Source organism: Panicum virgatum, chromosome 7K (genome assembly GCF_016808335.1).
Source record: "Panicum virgatum strain AP13 chromosome 7K, P.virgatum_v5, whole genome shotgun sequence".
Taxonomy (NCBI): domain Eukaryota; kingdom Viridiplantae; phylum Streptophyta; class Magnoliopsida; order Poales; family Poaceae; genus Panicum; species Panicum virgatum.
In genome coordinates this window covers 51974324-51998238 of record NC_053142.1, presented here as the reverse complement: position 1 = coordinate 51998238, position 23915 = coordinate 51974324, and the positions used below count along the sequence as shown (strand labels likewise).

The window sequence follows — 23915 nt, the reverse complement described above, 5'->3', positions numbered from 1 at the left end:
ACCGAAAATTGAATATGTGCTAGTTGAATTTTAGGTATCGAGAATTGAATATGTGCTGGTTGAATTTTATGAAAAATGAAACTCCTCTATCATCTCATAAAACTATCTCCTTCTCTCCTTTTTACTATTATATTAAAATCATTAAAACTGGTCTTCAACGAACTGGCACCTGTTTTGGTTTGGATTTGCTTTGCCTCGTCTCCTCCGCCGCCGAAACAAGAGGAGTGAGGCGACACGCAAAACAAAATCAGCCCCTTGCCCTTCACACCTCTGAGACCTCCCAGCGAGAGTGAGCTCGCCTCGCCCGCCCCGCGCCTCCCCTTGCTGGAATGGAATGAGGCAGAGCCCCTTCTCGCCGGCGCCTCTCCCGTGACAAACCTTTCCTCTTTCTCCGTCCGGTCGCCTCCCTCCCTCCCAATCCGCATCCGATCCGTGAGGAGCACTTCCCTGTCTCTCTTTCTCGGTTTTTGGTTTTTTCTCCCCACCATTTTCTTGGGGGTTTGATATACGTTTCCGATTGCCCCCGTGCTCCCACAGAGGGGGGATGGATTTGTCCAGGCTCGCCTCCGGCGTCGGGCCCAGCCGGCCGGGCCTGCAGATCGGCGCCGCCGGGAATGCCTTCCGGAACTGCTCCCTGCGCCGAGCGCGGCATCGCAGCGGCGGGGGAAACGGAAACCTCATGGTCGCCTCCGCCCTCCGTGGCGGCGGCCTCTTCTACTTGCCTCCCAAGCACGGTTGCCCCCTCGTTTTCCGCATCAGAAGGCGGCCGCGGTGCCAGGGCAACGACTCGTTGGCCTACGTGGACGGCCCCTTGGAAGGCACAAAGGGCTCCGCCGAGGTTAACGACGACGAGGACACCAGCAGCGGGAGGGAAGTCGACCTGGATGGTCTGAGGGAGATGCTGCAGAGGTCGAGGAAGGAGCTGGAGGTGGCCAGGCTCAACAGCACCATGTTTGAGGAGAAGGCGCAGCGGATATCCGAGTCGGCCATCGCCCTCAAGGACCGTGCTGACAGCGCTCAGCGGGATGTGTCTGCGGCCGTCGCAATGGTGCAGGAGATCATCAGCAAGGAGGCAGACGCCAAGGAAGCTGTCCAGAAGTCTACCATGGTGCTGTCCATGGCTGAGGCAAGGTTGCAGCTGGCAGCGGAAGCGCTGGAGGCGAAGAGGGGGTCTGTCGGGCCAATGGAACTTAGTTTCGAAGGCATGGAGGAGGAATCCCTTGCATCTGCACAGGAGGAAATTAAGGATTGCCAAGCGGTTCTGTGGAAGTGCGAGGAGGAGCTGAGACGCATCCAGGAGAAGAAAATGGAGTTGCAGAAGGAAGTTGATAGACTGACGGAGCTTGCCGAGAAGGCTCTCTTGGACGCGTCGAAGGCTGAAGAAGATGTTGCCAATATAATGGTGTTGGCTGAACAGGCAGTGGCTCTTGAGATGGAAGCCGCGCAGCGTGCCAATGATGCGGAACTAGCGCTGAACAAGGCTGAGAAAGCCATCTCCTCGGTTGATACTGTGGTGGAGCTACCATCACCTGCTGAAGAGCAGAAAAGCGCTGAAGAAGATAGTGTTTCTGAAGGGTACGAGTATAGCAGTGATGGTACGGAAGATGTTTCGGTAAGGGATGAGGTGTCAAACATCGAGCGTCTAATGGTTGGTGACTTAGCTGTTGAGGGCATTGAGCAGCTTGAACCATCCTGTGAGGTATCTGATGAAGCAAGCAGTGATAAGATGCTTGTTGAGCCTCAGAAAGAAGCTGAGCCTGATGCAGATAAGTCAAAACAAGGGAAGAAGCAGGAAACGGAACGAAAGGAGTACACCAAGGAACCATTGAGTGCTCCAAAAGCATTGCTGAAGAGATCATCCCGCTTCTTCTCAGCGTCTTTCTTCTCCTCCAAAGTTGATGGAAAATTTACACCAACATCTGTCTTTCGGGGGTTAATGACATCAGTGCAAAAACAGGCACCAAAGCTTGTTCTTGGGATCTTGCTTCTTGGCGCAGGGTGAGTCGTATGACAAAAGTTGTGTGTTTTCTAGGTTTTGCACTTTTTCAGTAAGGATTTGATTTAGGAAACTGTTATTATTCTGTTATCTGTACAGTCGCCTGTTTTTCCACTGAAATTTAGGAAACTAACTGGCAGCATCATTTTTATGCACGTAGATTAGTCAACTATTTCAGCTGTTTTTGTTTCATGTGTCCTGTAGGGCGTTCTTCTTAAATAGAGCTGAGAAGAGTCAACTATTTCAGCAGCAAGGCATTACCACAAGCATTGGAGAAGTAACTTCGACAACGAAGCCCATAGTTCGTGAGATACGGCAAATCCCACAAAGAATGAAGAAGCTAATAGAGCTCTTACCTCATCAAGAGGTACGGTTTCTTTTTCATCCGAACCTGCACATGGGCTGATTTCATTTTGTGTGTGGGTATGAAATGCAACAGTTATAGTGAAGCTTAGGTTGCACGTAAATTCCTTATGCTCTTCATTTCCCTATTCAGGTAAATGAGGAAGAAGCTTCACTTTTTGACGTTCTGTATTTGCTTCTGGCCAGTGTTATTTTTGTACCGCTATTTCAGAAAATACCTGGAGGTGAGATACATGGGCTAATAGATTTTGTGCACACTATGATTCTATAGTATTTGTAACTTTCTCTAATCTTCTGGTCTCTTAGAAAGTTTACAATTGATTAGCCAAGTTCAACTCTTGGTCTAGTTAGATTTTACTGTTTTAGTCATGCACCCTGCTTCACTATGATTTCCTGCAGAAATAATTTTTACCTTGATATCTTAGGCAGTCCTGTTCTTGGGTATCTTGCTGCTGGTGTCCTCATTGGTCCATATGGGCTCTCCATCATTCGTAATGTGCATGGAACAAAGGCCATCGCTGAATTCGGAGTCGTATTCTTGCTTTTTAACATTGGACTTGAGGTACACAACTCAGTGCCTCTGGATGCTGTTTCTTCTTTCAGCATATACTGGCTTAATATCCTCTATCTGCAGCTTTCCGTGGAAAGGCTAAGCTCAATGAAGAAGTATGTCTTCGGCTTGGGCTCTGCTCAGGTTCTATTCATGCTATGCAACCGTCAAATAATTATTTTTTCTCAGTTGCTCCTTGATAAATTGGAACAATTGGCAGGTGCTGGCTACTACTGCAGCTGTTGGTGTGATAGCTCATCGTTTTGCTGCACTACCAGGACCAGCAGCAATAGTTATTGGGAGTGGTTTAGCTTTGTCATCAACAGCTGTTGTCTTGCAAGTACTTCCTTTAGCACTCATCTTATTTATCAAATTTTTGTTGCTTTGTCACTGATCAGAAGTCTTTTTGTTAGCAAATTTCTCTTTATCCATCACAATCACATCGTAAGCTAAATGAAGGTACTTGTTTTTTTATACTGAATGAAGTTAACTTGTTGAAAGCATTGTTCAGATATGAGCAGAAACATATGCCCCTGTTTAATATTCTCAGCTAATTTGAGTTGCCAATTACGATTTAGTAAGCTAGGAAATTTTATTTTCCTGCCATGCTTGATGCTTCGTTCAGGCATAAACTAGGTTTCGCTCAGACAAGTATAACATGAGTAATGTGAAATGCAAACTTCTACCTCTGGTCAAAGAACATGTTGAACAAGGCAAGGTCTCCAATCTGAAGCTTTGACCACTATTTTCTATTTTAATGCAATCAAGTTGATATATTACTGAAGTGCTTTCCAAAACATGGTTTTGATGTTTTCAATCCAAATGTTTTAGAATATATTGATTTTCAAAATTTCAAATGTTTGACAGGAACCATGTCTGATTTGTCATGTTCTCGTGACTGGGGAAGTATATGTTTATTTTTAGGTTTTAGGTTCTGTAACACGTTTGTTGCTTTTAAGCAGTCACGTTCTTCTTTCCTAGGTACTGCAAGAGCGTGGCGAGAGCACATCACGTCATGGACGTGCTACATTTTCTGTGTTATTGTTCCAGGTATAACTTCACCATGCTTAGATACATGCCCTGCTTTTTTTAATAATGCCTCTTAGTTTCAGCTTTCCATTTGTTCATTTTCTTGCTAATGTACTTCTGCATATCACTGTTGTTCAAAGCTTTAGATCACACCTCACAGTTGCTATCTTTATGCATATTTTGTTGTTTTAATTGTGACGCATGCATGCAAGTATCAACTTGCACGGCATACTCATTCTGACGCTTAGACAGCCATCAATCTCTTACTAATGTTAATTGAGCCTACCTTTTAATATATGTCTCTTGTGTTGTCCCCAGGATTTGGCTGTGGTGGTCTTGTTGATATTAATACCTCTCATATCACCTAATTCTTCAAAAGGAGGGGTAATCAGATCTTATGCTCTTATTCTTATTTGTGGTATAGGACCTTTTGCTTATTGATACAAATAATTGATGTTCATGGTAGCCCAATGAGATCATGAGTTAAGTAGTGTAGCATGAGAAACTAGTCTGCAACGATAGTATGATTTTTAGTGCCAAGCAGCAATTCAAAACTCGTTTTCAAACAAAGGTTCTATATTTAACTCACGGAGATATTTGAGACAATTATACTACGAGTGTAGCGATAGACATCTCTATATTTCAGGCGGCATAGGTGAAATGCAAATTTGTTGCTTCAGTAACTTATTATGTGCTTTGCACATGTTGTCTATGCAAGAGTAAATTTGTTCAGTAATGATAGGATATCTAAATTTGGAAATAACATCCAACTTTAGGATGACATGTGGGGCCTGGGGGCATGTGCGAGTGACAATGGGTACCTTTCCCAATTTACACATATCTGTTTGAACTGTTTGACCCTTGAGGCCTTGGTTGAATTTCTGATTTTTTATAGGTTGGTTTCCAAGCAATAGCAGAAGCCATGGGGATGGCGGCAGTGAAAGCAATAGCTGCTATAACTGCCATAATTGCTGGAGGTCGTCTGGTGAGTTGACTGTTCATTTGCATTATTTTGCTGTAACTCCTTTCTAGGACTATGCATATGCTAAAGCCTAAATCTAGACTCTGAGCTCAGCTGGACATGGGCTTTTATCCTTGCATCGTCCTTTCTAGGACTATGTAATTTGTTTCCTTGCATGCATGCATTTTTTTAGTCTTTTATCCTTGCAGCTGCATTTCTCTGAATTTGTCTGCACCTATTTGACGTGCAATTTCCATTTCTGTTGAACAGTTGCTTCGGCCTATTTACAAACAAATTGCTGAAAATCGGAATGCTGAAATATTTTCGGCAAATACACTCCTTGTTATCTTTGGCACAAGTCTTCTTACAGCCCGGGTGTGTAGTTTATCTGTTTATATTCTAACCTCTGCATTGCTTAAACTAATTTTTATTTATGGCACTACTCTCCACAGGCTGGGTTATCAATGGCACTTGGAGCTTTTTTGGCTGGTCTGTTACTAGCAGAAACAGAGTTCTCCTTGCAGGTTGAGTCAGATATAGCTCCATACCGTGGGCTTCTGTTAGGACTTTTCTTTATGACGGTGAGTCCGTGAACACATTGCATCAAGACTTCTTTTCTAACACTGATACATAATTGCAAGGGCTTCTAACCTTATAGCATCATCCAGTGATGCAAATATGAAATACAACTCTGTGGGCACTGAATTATGTTGCCACACACTTGTTAGTTTGTTAGTCATGGTGGCATCATTATGTTTAGAAGAACCACATGAATCCCTTGTCAATAGAAAACTTGATAATCAGTATAACACTCGCCATCTTCAATGGAGATGGTACCACTTTCACGAGTTTCTCAGACCACGACTACTTTTTCTTATTGGAATAATCATGCGAGTGATCAATTTATACTATCTGCCTGTAAATGAAATCACTGTAGCATTTTGCATTGTAACCTGGACAGTAATATGCATTTTGTACCATTCCTATGTTACCCTACCCGAAAAAAGTAGCATAGTATCTTCTTTCATCAACTTGTCAAATAAATGCATTATTATTTATTTATTTATTTATTTATATGATCATCTGTTGGGTAGAATCAAACATACGCTACTAATCAGTGCTATAGCACTTACTTTACTTATCTGTCCATTTTGCTCATCCAACATCAAAGTATTTTTATTACTTCCTTTAGGATTATTAGAATTCCTTGCTTAATTCTAACATTAGGATTGGATTTCCAGGTTGGAATGTCTATTGACCCAAAGCTACTTCTGTCAAACTTCCCAGCAATCTCTGTGATATTAGGTCTCTTGATATTTGGAAAGACATTGTTGGTTACATTTGTTGGTAGACTATTTGGGGTTTCTACTATAGCTGCCATTCGGGTTGGCCTCATGCTTGCACCTGGTGGTGAGTTTGCTTTTGTTGCCTTTGGAGAGGCTGTCAACCAGGTAATATGTGCCATCTTTTTGTGAACAGATCTGGTGTTTTGTGTTTTCCTTAGGTTCTCTTTCTATGTTATAGGTTTCTAGTACTCTAGACCTACTTCTCATGTACACCATAGTTAATTGTAGGAACATCTATAGTTTCTGTATGCCACAAATCATGATTGCTGTGCTATGGATAGATTAGAGCAGCGGGAAAACTATTGAACGCTGTTTTGCAGGGTCTTCTATCCCCTCAATTATCATCATTGCTATTTTTAGTTGTTGGCATTTCAATGGCCCTGACACCATGGTTAGCTGCTGGAGGGCAGTTTCTGGCATCAAAATTTGAGCAACATGACGTGAGGAGTTTATTGCCAGTGGAAAGTGAGGTATTAGTTTAATCCCACTTTTGCTTCAGTTACATTTCTGTAATTTTGGCCGCTTAAAAGCACTGCCAGTCTGCCATACTCTCACCCTTTCTAATTTATTACAAACCTACCTTGTAGAATACAATTTTTCATCAAATACCTACTTGTGTAGCCACGTGCATTCCCTGTGTTAAATGTAGCTAGACTCATTTGCCGTTTTCATATTTGTGTCATATTAAGCAGCCCTGACAAGTAAGGAATCAAGCTACAACTCAGTAGCCTTGTTACTATGTTTTTCCGTGTGTGTGTGTGTGTGTGTTTCAGTATTCTGGACAAAAGCGTTTTCTCATGGCCAGCTCTAAAATTATTTCTTGCTGGTCAACGATTGCAATATCCAGTGGAAGATTCTAATAAGAAACTCGCTAAAACTTTAAAACTAGGCAACCTTATCTTTCTTCGCATCAGTTTCGAAGGGAAATTGATAAGCATAGTGGAGAATTCTGCTTTGCTTTTGGCAACTGTAATCCACCTGAGAACTGGCAGTAAATTGATGAGTTACATAGTTTCTTGTTTGTACAAGAATAATATGGATATTGTGTATAGGTGCAGAAACAGTGCTGAACTTTGACTATAACATTTTGGTAGTCTTAATTCTGGCTAAGACATTTGTCTTCCTACCCCAGAAACAACCAAAGAGACAAGAGAGAGAAAAAAAACCCCCAAAAGTCAAATCAGGTCAGGTATTGTCATATATCTCCCAGTACAATGGAACTCAGTACCAGCTAGTGCTGTAGCCATTGTAGATGACAATTAACCAAGGGGTTTATGCTAATTGCAAGGCACAAAAAACACATGGTATATTGTTAATGGGATAGTGTTGCTTCTTGTTACTATAATCTCCCAAGTTTGCAGCCAATAGTACGTAAGCTCTCAAATATCCTTTAACATGTCATTTTTTATCTAATGTTGCTATCTTCTGTGTTTCTGTTTATGTAGACTGATGATTTGCAAGATCATATTATTATACTCCCTCCATTCACTTTTGATAGCTATATTTCATCTTGACACAATGACCAAGGAAAACAACTTTACTTATCATATAATAAATACAACACGGACTTTTTTGTTGGTCCTCCAATGCTTTAACTGGAAACTCCTCGTTACCAGTGCTATTTATTGCCACAGCCCATGACATTAGCAAATATAGCTATCATTTGTGAACATTTGAGTTTTTAAAATATATCCATCAAAAGTGAATAGAGGGAGTACTAGGCTTTGGACGTGTTGGGCAGGTTGTATTGCAATCCTCACACAGTACTAACTTTTTCCCATGTTTGATAGATCCTAATAAAGCTTTTTTTCTTTTTCCTTATACTAGATCATTGCCCAACTCCTGTCAGAGCGATTAATTCCTTTCGTTGCCCTTGATGTTAGAAGGTATGGTGTTTTTTGCAACAACCTGAACTTTTAAAAAAAGTATGGATAGTGATTCAGAACCTCTGTGTCCCTAATGAATGAATGATTTTCTCGAACACTATTGAATTAATGTTTAACCATGAAGAAGTATGACTACATAAACCTACGTAGATATGGGTTTGTAAGTTTGTAGAGTTTACCTCTGATGTTCATTGATATCATGTTTAGACTAATGTGGGACTGCAAATGAAATGTAGTAAATCCACTAATAAATAAAACAAATGTTCAGGCGGACGTTTTCAAGAAATCAGGAAATGCTGGCAATACCCAGCAATCTGGTAGTTGCATGTCAAGAATAACTTTAATTTGAAACCAAACCATCCTTGCTCAATTTATACACCTTAGTGGTCAAGTTGAACAAGGACAGTTTGGGTGTATACGTGACCTTTGCATCCAGTGGCTGCATGTTAAGAATAACTTTCCTGATGCATGTATTCTTTTCCAGCGACCGGGTAGCAGTTGGGCGTGCGCTTGACCTTCCAGTATATTTTGGGGATGCTGGAAGCAGAGAGGTAGGATGAGTTTGATTGAATTTTAATATTCATATAGCTTGGTAAAAGTACTGTTCTGAATTGAATTTTAACAGGTACTGCACAAAGTTGGAGCAGAGAGAGCTTGCGCTGCTGCAATTACTTTGGATACTCCTGGTGCAAACTATAGAGCTGTCTGGGCATTGAACAAATATTTCCCAAATGTGAAGACATTTGTTCGAGCACATGATGTTGATCATGGCGTTAATTTGGAGAAAGCAGGTGCAACAGCGGTAAGTGGATGTTACAGAGCATTATTGGCCATAATGGGCTATTGGTGCAACTTGGATTGGCCATGTATACTCACAATTTTTATTTGCAAAGAGGGAGTTGTATTATTTTTATCATAACAAACTGCAAGCTATGTGAAATGATTTGCGGCAAGTAGATTTAATTAATTATTCAAATCTATATGATAAAGATCCAGAGCTTGTGTTTCCAAATCCTGTGATTAGTTTCTACATTCAGTTATTGGTAACATATTTTTGCGGGTCATCATGTTTTACTCCTTTGGTCACTGATATATTAAAATTTGAACATGAAAAGTTACTAAATGCTCATTTGCAACTCTTCTTGTGCTTATTAAATAATACCACCATTGCGTGGGACCAAGCATGTTTCTGTACTGTGTAACTTGTACAATGTCATTGCTATTATGCACCACTGGTAGTTTTTCTTATCAGATATTTTATTTCACACGTGGTACTTTTAACATGCTGATGAATCTGTGTGACAAAATTTGAAGGTTGTCCCTGAGACCTTGGAACCGAGTCTTCAGTTGGCTGCAGCTGTTCTTGCACAAGTGAGCTCTTACATATTTGATTATCATCCATTGTGTGTATTATTGATGTATGCACTTTAATGCATATGCTTTATTTTAGGCCAAACTTCCAATGTCAGAGATTCAAGAAACCATCAACGAGTTCAGGAATCGTCATCTGTCGGAGCTCACAGAGGTGTGTAATTGTGACATCATTCAGTGGCCTCTTAAAAGCATTTTACGAACCGAAAAGATAAAGAATATTCTAGCAAGTGAAATATGGCAAACCGAATTTCTGAATGGTAGTGAATCAAGGATTGCTTGTGTTGATATGTGTTGAATTAAGCTTGTAATGGAAGTCACACGGTAGTAACTAGTTACATTATTACATGATTAAACACCATTGGTATTACCGTTTGCTGTCTGGAAGAGTGATGCTATGAATCTGACATGATTCTTCTGACTTTTAGCTCATGAAGTCAAAAACCTAGAAAATTGAACCAGTAATATATCATATACCAAATCATGCAAATGGATGAATTTCTTCAATTTGTCACTTATGATTCATGTAGTGCAAGTAAATTTTAGATGACTTTCTTAAATGTTCTTGAGTTGGGTGGTTTTCTGATGTCCATGTTGGAATATCACAACGTGTTAAGAATAGCTTGTGTCAAGTTTATATAATTTATGTTGTGTTCATGCAATTTATATTGGCTAATATCATTTTTTTTTCTATTTGATGTCGTCGTCTCCTTCCCGTTACAGCTGTGTGCTACGACAGGAAGTTCTCTGGGCTATGGATTTTCAAGAGTCATGTCAATGTCCAAATCGAAGTCCTACGCCTCTGATGACGAGAGTGAAACTGTTGATGGTGCACTAGCAATCTGAACTAGTTATATAAAATGGCTTCCTTAATAATACCAGATTGATTGTACTCCACAGTAGTTATATAGAAAGATAGCGAAATAATTCATGCAGCAGCTGTCATTGAAGTTAGCTTGCAATTTTGTATGGTAGAATGTATAAAACATTCGGTGGCACATTGTGGTTGGAAACGTAAAAACCCTACGAAGGCCCCGTTTGGATTGGGACGGATTCTAAATCCAAAATCTAGAAGCTATTCAGCTTCCAAGCAGGGTGAATTTTGGAGATGATTGTAGAAGCCGAAAATTTCAGATTCGCAAAATCATGAAAGCTGCATTGAGAAATTACCATTTTGCCCATGCACATTTTCGGGAAATAACGGTGAGCTGCCCCCTCAATCTCACTCCAGACCTCCTCCCTGCCCACCTGCAGGCTAGCACCACCCACCGATCTCCTTTCCGCCGTGCCACGCCACCTCTAATGGCTCTATTCCCCGCGCCGCCCGTCTCTGGCCGTGGCCGCCGCCCGTCTTCGCCCTTCATCCCGCCGCTCCCCCCAACCTGGCCGGCGGGCGGCACTCGTCCTCGCCATAGCCGTCCTCCCCGTCCCTAACCTTCACCCCCCACCGTTGTCATCCTCACTACCAACGAGCCGAGTGGGTGTCCGTGCTACTCACTCGCCACCCTTGATTAATCTCCTGCTGCGTACCTCGTCTGGCCCGACGAGCTAGTAAAAGCCGGGTCCGGCCAATAATAGTGCACGCGGCTGCGTACTCATGCACTTTGTATCTTTGTGCCTCTTCTTGAGTAATGTTGAGCAATGGTATGATGAAGGTTTTTTTTTGAAGAAATGGTATAATGAAGTTCAAGTTCATGTGTATTGGTTAAAAGTAGTGCTGCATTTGGTATTTTTTTTCAAGTTCAAGTTTCTACTTCTAGGGGGCCACATGTTTCTACTTCTCTCCCCCCTCTAATCAAGCAGACTTAGTATACACTATTATCCATGATTTTAACTTGCGTGATTATATTATTTTAGAAATATTTATACGTGTGGTACAACTAGTGGATGTCACACGAGCCGACAGGGAAATGCCGTGGTACAGGCCCGGATGCATGCGAACATCGCGGATACCACTTCCGGTGTTGGTGAGCTTCTTGCGCACCATGCTGGGCCGCGGGGGCATTTGTGGGAATTCGCGGTACAAGTCGTATGGTGCCGCTACAGAAGACGTGGGCGGGGTGCTGCCAACATCTTCACAGTCGTCCGTATGTAGCCACAATCACCGAGTGGCGGGACCCAAATGTTGTGGGTCCTAGATGTCAGTGAAGCTAACTAAGCAACATCGTGTAATAAAGGTGGAAGAAAGTGTTTCTTCTACTGCTTTATGTAAGCGCCCCGAGATGGCGTTGCCACCGATTTACTCCTACCGCATGAGCGCCACCATTCCGCTATTCTGCGCCGGGGCTACGACGACATGACCCCCCGTCCGCAGGCAGGTGATCGAGAGCCTGGAGTCACGTGCCGTGGACGCAGTCAGACCGCTCAAGCGAGGAGTCCTGACTCTAGGCTAACACCTTATTCTTATTTCTCTATTAGATCATCCGTTTATCAGCCATGTATGGAATGCGACATGTTATTAGGTTTATGTATATCTCATGTTTGAACTACTTCGAATGAAATTGTTTAATCATTTCAGTGTGCCCGGCGAACACTCCGGTGGCACGGGCGACCCTATCTCTCCATCGTAGTGTTATGATATCATTTCTTTGGTCGATTCTATGCCCACACTACACCAAGAAGACCTTCACCTGGACAGTAATATGAGAGACTAACTCTATATGGGAACTCAACTCTTTGTTCACCATAACTTAATACAACACAAGACTTTTGCACTCTTTATATGTGGCTACTCTACTATGACACTATTACACTACATAGTAGTCTTACCATATCCTATTTGAGACATCTTATGCCATGGTATGACAAGATGGGTGGAGAATACCCATATGTATAGGACTCCATCATATGGTTTTGTCATATGTCCATCTTTTACATACTTCTTTACTAAATATCTAACTCTAGAATTTTTCTCATACTTATCTAACTATACAAATATCTAATTTCTAGAGTATTCCATATTATGATAACCATGGTTCATGCATACTCTCTAATCTTATAGAAGGTTCTCGCAATTATGCATTTCTACTTCAACACCATGCATAAATCTATGAGTAATTTTGCATATAAACATGAAAGCAAGAAAATTTGATGTACTGAATTATGTCTTGGGCTTCATTCCCTCGTTACATCATTGACGAAATACTAAATTTTGTAAATGATAAAGTTCAATACTAAACTAACAATAATAAAGACGAATTATATGATTTAGTTGGATAAATAACCCTTTATCTAGTGGCTATAGCAGGATATAGCCGGCTATTAGCGGATTTAGTCTTTTAGAGCTAAGAGATGAATATCTAACTTTCTTCTCTCCCAAAGACTATAGCAGGCTATAGCAGTGGCTATAGCCGACTATTTAGAACCTCTATTAAGTGATAGAATGAGAGGTACGAATGCCATTAAGTGGATAAAAACCCAAACCTGCCGCTCGATCGAGCTGATCGAACAATGTGTCCTTTGCAGAACATGAGCGTCGTGGTCGACTTCTCTCCTTTCATGAAGCCTCTGCTGCGCAACCAAAACCCCAAACCCCATCCAAATTCCAAATCCACTCCTCCCGAAGCAGGCACCGACGTGTGGCAAGCTGCATCCTGCAACGCAGCGGAAGCCGCCGGTCGCGTGTCCCTAGGGGTGCTAACAGGGTGGCTGTGCCTGTGTTCCTCTTGCCTTTTTTTTTTGGAAAATGTGTGTATTCCTCTTGCCTGACGGTCTGTGGGAGAGAGAGAGCCAATGTGCAAGCCTTCCCCAGCCAGTGGCGGGCCTTCCTCATGGGCCGACCGTCCACGTCCAATTCTGTTCCCGTTTCCAGCCAATACTGTTTCTCGTCCAACTCCAACTCTACTAATCGTATTTATCCACCTCATGTACTATATCTCTCTCACGTCATGTGTACATTAGATACAGTGTCTGTTTTATATATAGTTCCAGCATTCAAGGAATAGGCGATAAAACTCACAACTCTAGAGCCAAAAGCCATGGCTATGGAGAACATGTCAGTCGCGGGTGGTAGGTGCGTGTGTGCAATATCTCTACCTCTTCCAGTTTTGTTATCATCGACTGCTGACACCGTCTGATTGTTTCGATTTATTATTCACATATATCTGTCATCTCATATTTCAACTCAAAAGAGCATCGATCATATATACCATTTAATTTACATCTCATGTTGTACACTGCAGTGCCATATGTCATGCATGTCACATTTTTCCCACATTCACTATTAATTTGAAGAAAATAGGGATTTCTTATCTAGGTCGTACTAAAATTTTAAACATTAGGCACCGATTTAATTCACAGTTTAACTTTGGAGCATCTTGGTGTATACTTTTTAGTTTTCACGAATCGTAAAAAAAAGACCCTCTAGGGTAATACGTGAAATAATTATATTATCAACAAGACTGCACATATCCCAACTTTTTAAAATATGTGCAGTGTGTTTTGGCAAAAAAGGCCATAATATTTCTATCAATTTTTCTCTCATGATCCCCTCCTTCCCATCTATTTTCCCGTGCATAAATCAATTCATTGTGTTATAATTGTGCCTTGTAGCAAAGGACACAGGAATAATGCTTGTTTTAAGGTTGGGACAAAGAAATGCAGACTTGGTGTATGTAACGAGCTCGGAAAGAGTTTTTGATTTAAAGAAGGGTAGACGACAAGATTATGTAACATGGGGTTGAATGGGCATCATGCTCAAAACCACATCACTGGAACGCGAGCTATCACTGAAAATAGAAGCTACAAGAAAGACAGAGTTTATTAAGAGACTAGAAGGCATGGGCTTGCTCGAGTGGGAGGTTTTTAAAGAGAACGGAGAGAGTATAAATAACACGATAATGTCTCTTGTGCAGCGATTAGCAAGATATAAAGAGTGTCGACTAAAGTTTGGCCTATTCTTCTTGGTGCCACACCCAGATAGCCCTGCTAATGGGTTGGAACCCGCACCATACCCAACCCCACCCAAAATTAACATATTTAGATATCCAACCCCACCCAACCCAATTAGTTAATTTCTCAACTCTAACCAACCCGCCCCATTATAAGCGGGTAACCCATAAAAACTCATGTGTTCTACTATGCATAGGAATTAAGTGGTTCTACACTTAATGTGGAGACCACATATATGTCTAGCCACGCTACTTTGCACAGAGTATCTGTCAGTCATATTGACTCATCTCTAAAAATTTCAGTCAATTTCGATAAAATTTTATAGTGCGAACGCGAGATTTTAATTCTAGGGTCCGGCTCTTGATGTGGAGCCCACGTGTAGTTCTAGCCATGCTGCTTTGCACAGAGTAGCTGCCAGTCGTACTGAGTCATCTCCAACAAATTTCAGTCAATTTCGATAAAATTTTATAGTGTGAACGCGAGGTTTTAATTTCAGGGTCCGGCTCTTTATGTGGGGCCCATAGGTAGTTCTAACCACACTGCTTTGCACAAAATAGCTGCCAGTCGTACTGAGTCATTTCCAACAAAATTCAGTCAATTTCGATAAAATTTTCTGATATAAACACGTGGTTTTAATTTAAGAGTCCAGCTCTCACGTGGGACCCACATTTATATAGAACCCACCCCGACCCACCCCATTAACTAATACAACCCATTTTAACTCATCCAAACACACTCCATTTCAAAACACATCCCATAAAACTCATTTCAACTCAACCCATTAGCAGGCCTACACCCAGAATGATGACTATATAGTCCGCAGCCATCTAAAGCACATGCCGCTCAAGGAAGCACGGAGAAGATCGCGACTAGATCCTTGAGAAATACAACGCTTGTCAGCAGTCCGATGCTTCAGCTTCTCTTTCACCCATAACTACTAAATTCGTGATGTACTCAATTTTCTCCTTGTTTTTATGTTGAATGATTATATTTTGCTAGAAAACTCATACTTTAGTATTTTATTATTTATAAGCTTACATATGATTGCCCATGGCTTGCACTACTGTTCATCTTTGTAAAGTTGCATCCTCAAGCCGCAGGATGAATGAACTCTAAAAAAATATCCATTGAGCACTGAGCATTCTTGTTCTTTTTTTTCTTTGACATGAACATCAGATGCTTCAGTAGTAGTTTCTTCTCATCTCAATTCTTATTCTGCACCTTGAAGAATTTCCTCGGAGTTCTTGTGCTCTTGATATTTCAGCCACCGTGCAAGGAAAAGGAAGAGCTTTGCTCCCCCTCGAACTCTCAACCAAAATTGAAGATAGATGAATGCTTGCCTTCCTGTCCAACGCCATCAAAACTTTTTGACCAAGTCCGTTGGCTGAGGTTGCTTCGTCCAATTGGCAATGCATGCTTTGCGACGTGTGGTTCTCAAGCTCCATGAACAATGTCTCAACTGCCTGCCTCGAGAGACTCACCCCAATCGCGTCACGTACAATCTCCAGCCTAACGAGAAGGCCATCAACACAACTAACAAAATTACAATTTTGTGTGATGCGAAGTAATCATTCCTTACATCTGCCAATGAAAGAATATCTAGTACCAATTCAGTTCTATTCTAACTTTATCCTTACACAAGTATGCATGTTTCGGTTGGAATGGATTTGATGAAATGTACATCTATCTAAAAAAGGTATCACTGGTTTCTCGCCACCACAATGGATATTTTTTAGACTTTTAGGGACATAGCGCCCCGTCTTAAGCAAAGCAACCACAATGGATATGGTTTTATATTTTACGGTATCTGTCAATCTGACAAAATTAAACGTGTGTATATCTGCTTGTCTGCTGCAGTGTGATCCATGCTTAGGCCTCGTTTGGTTTTTTCAGTTTAAGTCATACACCCCATCACATCTATGTTTAAACAGCAATTAAGAATAATAAACATAGACTTATTACAAAAACAATTTCATATATCGCGATTTAATCACGAGACGAATCTATTAAGCCTAATTAGTTCATAATTTGACCACTAGTAACCATTCGCTAATTGTGCATTAATTATATTTAATAGATTCGTTCAGAGTCCTAATTGCAACTTATGCAATTAGTTTTATATTAAATTGGCATCCAAATATTCAAATTGACATCCGAACATTCGATGTGATAGCTACTTAGGCTCTGTTTAGATCTTTACCTGTAAACCCCGTAAACGCAAAAAAAAACATTACATCGAATGTTTTGACACATGCATGGAGTAGTAAATGAAGTCTATTTACAAAACTTTTTTCATGGATGGTCTGTAAATCGCGAGACGAATCTAATGAGCCTACTTAATCTATGATTTGCAACAGTGATGCTACAGTAACCATCCGCTAATTATGGATTAATTAGTATCATTAGATTCGTCTCGCGATTTACAACCCATCTATGCAAAAAGTTTTGTAAATAGACTTCATTTAGTATTTCAAATTAGCAAGATTTCTTTACAAAATTTTTACACGTAAACAACTAAACACGGCCTTTAAAACCAAACGAGCTATATCCCCCTTGAGAAAAAGGCTCTTCTTGGTTTCAGTTCCAACATCCTCTTTTGTCCAGGAAGTTTGTGCCATGCCAATGCCATCCCCATCGACTTGACCACCATAAGTTCATCTTCTTATTCAGATGTGTGGTCTTGAGTTGGATGAGGAAGAAAAGAAACAACTCGTAACGGAGTTGGGTACAAATCCGTTGCCTCCAAGCAACTCCCTTGATAGCTACAGCTATTAAATCCTCTCATGCCTATAAATATCCATCGGGTTCCTGCTGCAACCTCATTGCACTCAGCTTCTTGTTGATCACCACTCAGTTGAGTTGAGACAGAGAAAGCAGAGCGCGCGGCAGCAATGAGAAGCAGGGACCTGTGCTGCCTGACGACCCTGCTCCTCCTCCTGGCGCTGGCGTCCGGCCAGGTCCTGTTCCAGGTAACCGTCCCATTCCGCCATGGCTGATGCTGACTGATCATGAGATCATCTCGTAGCGAACAGAACGTTCGGATTCCTCGTTGATTTGCAGTCCCTGAAAAATTGAGAGCTAGTGCAGGGGTTCAACTGGGAGTCGTGGAAGCAGAGCGGCGGGTGGTACAACCTCCTGATGGGGAAGGTCGACGACATCGCCGCCGCCGGCGTCACGCACGTCTGGCTCCCGCCGCCGTCGCACTCCGTCTCCACCCAAGGTCCGTCTGAACGGGTCCTTCATCTTCTTCTTCCCCGGTCCAATTCTTGTCTGAACATGTCTAGGGGTGAGGGAAGGGGCAATCAGATAGCTACAGCAAAATGAAGCAGAATCCAGAAAGTCCACGTGGAGTGGACAACACGCAGCTATGCTCTGATTGCGATGCCAACCTTGCTCATTCTGCTGGTCTAATTGATTGAGTTCATTGACTAATGTTTGGTAAAAAAAAATGAAATACAATATACACGCATGACGCATAATTAAAGATACATGTATTATACTACTAGTAGTTGTGAAGCATGCCAAATCAGAATTGGCAAAAAAAAAACAGTATGACACCGTACTACACGCGCAATAATTGTTGTGTGCATGCATACAGGTTACATGCCTGGTCGGCTTTACGACCTGGACGCGTCCAAGTACGGGACGGCGGTGGAGCTCAAGTCCCTGATCGGCGCGCTCCACGACAAGGGCGTGCAGGCGGTGGCGGACATCGTCATCAACCACGGTGCGCCGACTACAAGGATTCCCGCGGCATCTACGAGGGCGGCACGCCCGACGGCCGCCTCGACTGGGGGCCCCACATGATCTGCCGCGACGACACCCAGTACTCGGACGGCACGGGCAACCTCGACACCGGCGCCGACTTCGCCGCGGCGCCGGACATCGACCACCTCGACGACCGCGTCCGGCGCGAGCTCACCGAGTGGCTGCTCTGGCTCAAGTCCGACATCGGCTTCGACGCCTGGCGCCTCGACTTCGCCAGGGGCTACTCGGCCGAGGTCGCCAAGGCGTACGTCGACGGCACGGCGCCGAGCTTGGCCGTCGCCGAGATATGGAACGGCATGGTGCCCGGCGACGACGGGAAGCCCGCCTACGACCAGGACCCGCACCGGCAGGCCCTTGTGGACTGGGTGAACGAGGTGGGCGGGGCGGCGTCGCCGGCCACGGTGTTCGACTTCACCACCAAGGGGATCCTGAACGCCGCCGTGGAGGGCGAGCTGTGGTGGCTCATCGACGCGCAGGGCAAGGCGCCAGGCGTCATCGGGTGGTGGCCGGCCAAGGCCGTCACTTTCGTCGACAACCACGACACCGGCTCCACGCAGGCCATGTGGCCCTTCCCCTCCGACAAGGTCATGCAGGGATACGCCTACATCCTCACGCACCCCGGCAATCCGTGCATCGTGAGTAGCTACTTGCATCGTCATGTTCGATCCCTAGCTAGCTTCTCAATTCAATAATGCTCTGATGAATTGCTTACAGTTCTACGACCATTTCTTCGACTGGGGTTTCAAGGACGAGATCGCAGCGCTGGTGGCGGTGCGCAAGCGCAACGGAATCACGCCGACCAGCGAGCTGACGATCCTCGAGCACGACGCTGATGCCTACGTGGCGGAGATCGACGGCAAGGTCATCGTCAAGATAGGGTCTAGGTACGACGTCGGGCACCTCATCCCGGCAGGGTTCCAGGTAGCTGCCCACGGCAACGACTATGCCGTCTGGCAGAAAGAATAAACCAACCGAGGCCGTGTTTAGTTGAAAAAACCAAAATTCCAAAAAAATTTCCCGGCACCTGCATAGAGACTTAAATCTAGACGAAATAAAAAACACATTGCGACTGCTGTCTGTAAATAGCGAGACGAATCTAATGAACCTAATTAGGTTGTAATTAGATGCTAAATTGCTACAGTAATGCTACAATAAATACATCTAATGACGGATTAATTAGGCTCATTAGATTCGTCTCGCGATTTACAGACGAGTTCTGTAATTATTTTTGTGATTAGTCTATGTTTAGTACTTCAAATATAGAAAGATGTCTTTTCAAAAACTTTACAGAGCGCAACCAAACACAGCCCGAGCATAATTCTCAAGTGCTCGTGCGTAATAGGATTTGTTTCTCTGCTACACGAACACGCAGGGACATATACGATTGGGATACCACCATTTATACCCGTATGCATATATACGGGATCAATGAACTACATACACGAATTGTACACGCAATGATAAAATAAAGTGAGCTCTCGTCTCATCTGTATTCGGGGGAGAGGTTAACGAGACAACTAAGGTCACATGATGTTCGAATGATTCATCAAATACTGTTCAAATAATTCAGAATGAATGAGTGCCCAAAAAAAAAACAAGTGCTTTTGCAGCTGTTTCACAGCAAATGCGATTGCCAACAGAGACAGGCCCGCTGTCAATATTCAGATGATCCTGCATCAATCTTGATCCTAGTCGCAAAGTGGTTGACAATACCAGACGCGCCTTCTGATGCTCTAAGCATCGAAATCTACAAAAACAAGCATATAAAGATTTGTCGCATGCAACCATGGAACAGATAGTCAAATAATAATGACAAGCATCAAGTACTACTATTACCTTTGGATTATTCATATTGCTTCCGAAATAACCAACACCAAACGATGGGGACGAGTAGGCAGCAATCAGCTCGGCAGCTTCCAGTTCAGACAAATCCCCTCGCGATATTTGCCCCCCCCCCCCCCCCCCCCCCCCCAAAAAAAAGTTAGTGTACTAGCTGTTTAGCCCTACTGGCATACTGAACAGATGTAAAAAGAAAAGAAAAAACACTCGAAGAAATGAGAATACAATGATGATGAGATGCAACATTCACGGGCAGCAAATCCTCTAATCAAATGTTCTCCAGCTCCAGTGGCACAACAGGCAACTATGAATTGTGTACCAAAGGGTCCTGGAAGAAGCCCAGCACCCAGAGCCATACATAGCTGCAAGCCCAACCCGGCCATCTACCTGTCAAGACATCAGTGTGCTTTTCTTAGTACCTGCGAACCAATCAGAGTTATATGCTGCTGGCAGAGTAACATGAAGTTCAATAAGAAATTGCGCTCACTCATCCAGAATAATACAAAACAAATTAAAAATGAAAAGGACTACCAAGGAACAACTAATTCAAGTGTTATATTGGAAAGTAAACTTTGAGCGAGTAACTGATGAAATTGATGACCAAACTGACCTTCAGGGCAATACCACCACTAGATGCACCTGATGCTACATTTCCATAGCTATCTACACAAATAACACCAACTGTATCCATTACACAGTCTTGATTGTCTTCCATGAGTGTCTGTGTGAACATCTTTACATCAGCAATATTCTCAGATTCAGTGCCTACAATGAAATGGACACAGGTCAGGTGAACAGGTGGAGCATAGAGGCTTTATTTGAGGAAAACATAGTCCAAAACCACAATCGTCTATCATTTTCATTGCACAAAACACGTGCAAGAATGTAACATAAGTGCCACATTCCTTAGACTCTAAGTAGCATAACTAAAAAATTGAGTCTTGAAATAAATATATTCAAAAGGGACAAGTCCAAATGGAAGTAGTGCAGAACATATTAGGGATAATTAACAAATGTCCAATAGAACTCAGACCAACCACTGCATTTGCCTATATGTTCCTTGCCTCCTTCAGCCACACAATACAAGAAGGTTTGCTGTGATGGTATCTGTTGGATATTGTGACAATTACATATGCAGTATAAAATCTTTCAATAGACCTTGTGGATAGCAGTAAAACTGTGTTGCATGGCTGCTTCACAACAAACCAGTCAAATTTATATTTCAGGTGGAACTTATCGAATAATGCTGGAGGCAAAAATGTAATTATGAGAAAATGAATAAAATAAAATACCTATTAGAATAGCATTTGGTAGTAATAAAATAGAAGTACAGTGTAGGGGCAAGTTTTCAAACTACTCAATATCATTATGCTAAGGTAACAAAGTGAAGCATTCAAGTTCAGTTGAGTTCCAAAAGATAATTGAACAGATTAGTAAAAGTTCAAAATGCAACTCGAATAAGATCGGTAGCAAGTAAACATGGAGGTAACCTGGTACTTCCAACTGTACTGTATCATGTTCTGAACCAGAACCAGTGTTAAGCTCTAATAATTTCTTGGAATTAACAAGCAATGACATGTATTTTACCCACTGCGCTCTTGCAATCTCAGTCACCAACCACTGTTTGAAAACATAAATGTTCCAGTCAATCAGAAATGATCGATTGGATTAGACAACATAAAACAAGAAGGGACTCACACTATTAGCCTCTGACATAGATTCAAGTAGGTCCATTCCTTTAGATTTTGCCCATTTATATGCTCCTTCACCAACCAAAAACCTAAAACAAGGAATAATTCAGTATTCAGAAATTGAGCTAATATGTGTGAAAAGTTAGGAGCAAACAAATAAAAATCAACATAAATGAGTGCTGAATAAATCAGCACACATAGAATATGGAGAAAGAGGGGCAGTGGTGCATCAGCCACTGATTAGCTTACAGCATGAGATGAAATTTTAAGGGAACTTTGTATGTAATTGCTTCAATGCATAAAAGCAATAGCTTCAATTACAAGATGAGATGCAGGTCTGCCAGGTCATACAACTCTAAAGGACATGACACTATACAATTATTTGAGTGGCACAAGTGAACAAAATAGATGGGCAAGAACTTATAGAAAATAAAACATTTTAAAGCAGGCAAAAAATGAACCATGGTTTTCATGATTACATGGGGGGTATCCGACCAAGCAATGATGATCCTGTAATCTGTTCCTTTGCCAAGTGCAAAGCGACTTGGATTGGATTCTTTACACCTGATCTACAAGAAACGGAAATTATGGTCAGAACTGAGGTCAAAGTTCAAAGGACAAACATGTTAGCATTTAGCACTAACTCTAATTCCATGCCTATTTATCAGCTTCAATGTTCCAAATTATTACAAGTACCTCGAATAGCTCCAACAGCTCCAAAAGAACCAGTACTTCCATCCATGATGCTTGCATCACATTCCACATGACCACTCTCAGTCAAATTTGAACCCCGACCAGCATTTGTGATGGGATCATCCTAATCGTCAGATAAGAATAATCAGATTCAGACACCTTTTGCTAGAATAAACAAGCGAACATAATATGCCAGTAAACCTCTAATATAGCTACTAAACTACAACATGCAGAGATAAGCAAAAACATTTGGAAATTGGTAACAAATCACATAATTGTTCATTCATTTTCATACATCCTACTCCAAATGTTAACAAGATCAATCACATATAGGCGGCGCAAGAGTATAGCCAGTCAATATCATAGATGTAACAATACAGACCTCCAAAACCTGAATGGCAGCTGCAACTGCATCAAGGCTTGTGCCACTGCCCTGAAAGTGTACAAAACATCATTAGGAATCCAGTACTGAAAATCCACTAGGAGGGATCTGAAGATTGCATTCCCACATGATCATAATATGAATGTTGCATAGTAGATCATACTGTGCACAACGCCCAGATGCAAACGACAATTGTCCAGCATTACTTGAAGCTACAGTAATCAAACGAGTCACCCATAAACCTCAACATTCATAGAGCTGAAAGCTGGTAAGCTACGGTTGGCTCAGTTCATAATGCGCCAGGTCTCCCTGAACGAAATTGGTCAGTGTGTTCCAATTAAATTAACCCTACGTATTCGACAACCCCAGTCAGCGGCTAAAATCCAGGCGCCACGCCATACCAAACCATGGCAATAAGCAACGAGAAGGAGAGAGTGGGGCGTTAAAGGGTTAGAGCTCAAAGGATAGAACCTCGCGGAGGACGGCCGCGGCGGCGAGGCAGGCGCGCTTCATGGCCCGGCGGTACGCCTTCTCGTTGGCCGGCGCGTGGAAGCCGGCGCCAACGTGCAGCGCCATGAAGAATCTGCGGCTGGGGATAGTCGAAGCGCTCGGGTTTTCCTCCCCGACGCCGACGGCCATCTCACTCGCGCCGCCGCCGCCGGTGGCCATCCCGACGAGCACGAGGAGTTATCAGTTGGGACCCTTGTGGAGGTAGGATTTTACACTTTTCATGTTTCAAAGGTAAAGGCATGTGTTCTTTCATATTGGCCCTTTAATAAAGTCTTATTAGTAATTTGGGGCTTTTGTCTTAAAAGTAGAAAGGATATCTCCGTATCTCTGCATGTACAGATGATGAGCTTTCCTCGTTGGTGAGATTTTCTCCTTTTTTTATTTCTGAAGAGAGACTCGGATTTTCCTCTATCGTGTTCTCTAGACACTGCAGCCAACTGCTTACCGAGGTTGGCAATACATAAAGTGAATGGATAGCTAATATTGTCTTTTGCAATAGATGCAATAGCATGAGAAATGTAGGATGCGGGCTATCTATTTAGAGTATTTTGTATAAGCTCATACTAATAAATAACATTTGAAAAGTGAGACAAGACCGATGTGCTCATTTATGTAAGGTAAAATTCTTTGGTGATTTGAC

The 23915-nt window shown here is 42.4% G+C and overlaps 2 protein-coding genes and 1 pseudogene across 3 annotated transcripts; 2 read left to right on the top strand and 1 right to left on the bottom strand.

The window, feature by feature from the left end:
* Positions 1-199: 199 nt before the first annotated feature.
* LOC120642152 (K(+) efflux antiporter 2, chloroplastic-like) lies at positions 200-10614 on the top strand. Its single transcript, XM_039918567.1, has 22 exons — positions 200-432; positions 538-1998; positions 2201-2363; positions 2493-2583; positions 2785-2921; positions 2994-3053; positions 3130-3249; positions 3891-3959; positions 4257-4322; positions 4834-4923; positions 5170-5274; positions 5352-5480; positions 6141-6350; positions 6566-6715; positions 7691-7718; positions 7961-7986; positions 8073-8131; positions 8616-8682; positions 8757-8933; positions 9446-9502; positions 9582-9656; positions 10226-10614. Exons 2-22 carry the CDS (start codon positions 545-547, stop codon positions 10346-10348), a joined length of 3456 nt encoding a protein of 1151 aa, XP_039774501.1. The 5' UTR covers positions 200-432; positions 538-544; the 3' UTR covers positions 10349-10614.
* Positions 10615-17033: 6419 nt separating this feature from the next.
* Positions 17034-19677, top strand: LOC120642150 (annotated as a pseudogene).
* A 542-nt stretch (positions 19678-20219) lies between these two features.
* LOC120642151 (putative threonine aspartase) lies at positions 20220-23500 on the bottom strand. 2 transcript variants are annotated; one of them, XR_005662519.1, is made up of 8 exons: positions 23237-23500; positions 22766-22816; positions 22387-22507; positions 22170-22254; positions 21698-21779; positions 21037-21619; positions 20610-20764; positions 20220-20386 (listed from the first exon to the last, which is right to left on the bottom strand). XR_005662519.1 is itself a non-coding variant. In XM_039918566.1 (8 exons), the coding sequence occupies exons 1-8, from the start codon at positions 23432-23434 to the stop codon at positions 20264-20266; spliced, it is 945 nt and encodes a 314-aa protein (XP_039774500.1). In that variant the 5' UTR covers positions 23435-23498; the 3' UTR covers positions 20220-20263. The 2 variants fall into 2 exon arrangements, 1 of the variants encoding a protein (XP_039774500.1); XM_039918566.1 differs by having other exon boundaries at positions 21490-21619; positions 23237-23498.
* Positions 23501-23915: the final 415 nt, after the last annotated feature.

Coding starts and splice junctions, on each gene's coding strand:
- LOC120642152 (XM_039918567.1), top strand. CDS start 545: ATGGATTTGTCCAGGCTCGCCTCCGGCGTCGGGCCCAGCCGGCCGGGC. Junction 3,250..3,890: donor CAACAGCTGTTGTCTTGCAA/GTACTTCCTTTA, acceptor CTTCTTTCCTAG/GTACTGCAAGAGCGTGGCGA. Junction 4,323..4,833: donor CTAATTCTTCAAAAGGAGGG/GTAATCAGATCT, acceptor GATTTTTTATAG/GTTGGTTTCCAAGCAATAGC.
- LOC120642151 (XM_039918566.1), bottom strand. CDS start 23,434: ATGGCCACCGGCGGCGGCGGCGCGAGTGAGATGGCCGTCGGCGTCGGG. Junction 22,255..22,386: donor AGCTGTTGGAGCTATTCGAG/GTACTTGTAATA, acceptor CTTGTAGATCAG/GTGTAAAGAATCCAATCCAA. Junction 20,387..20,609: donor GTGGTGGTATTGCCCTGAAG/GTCAGTTTGGTC, acceptor ATGTCTTGACAG/GTAGATGGCCGGGTTGGGCT.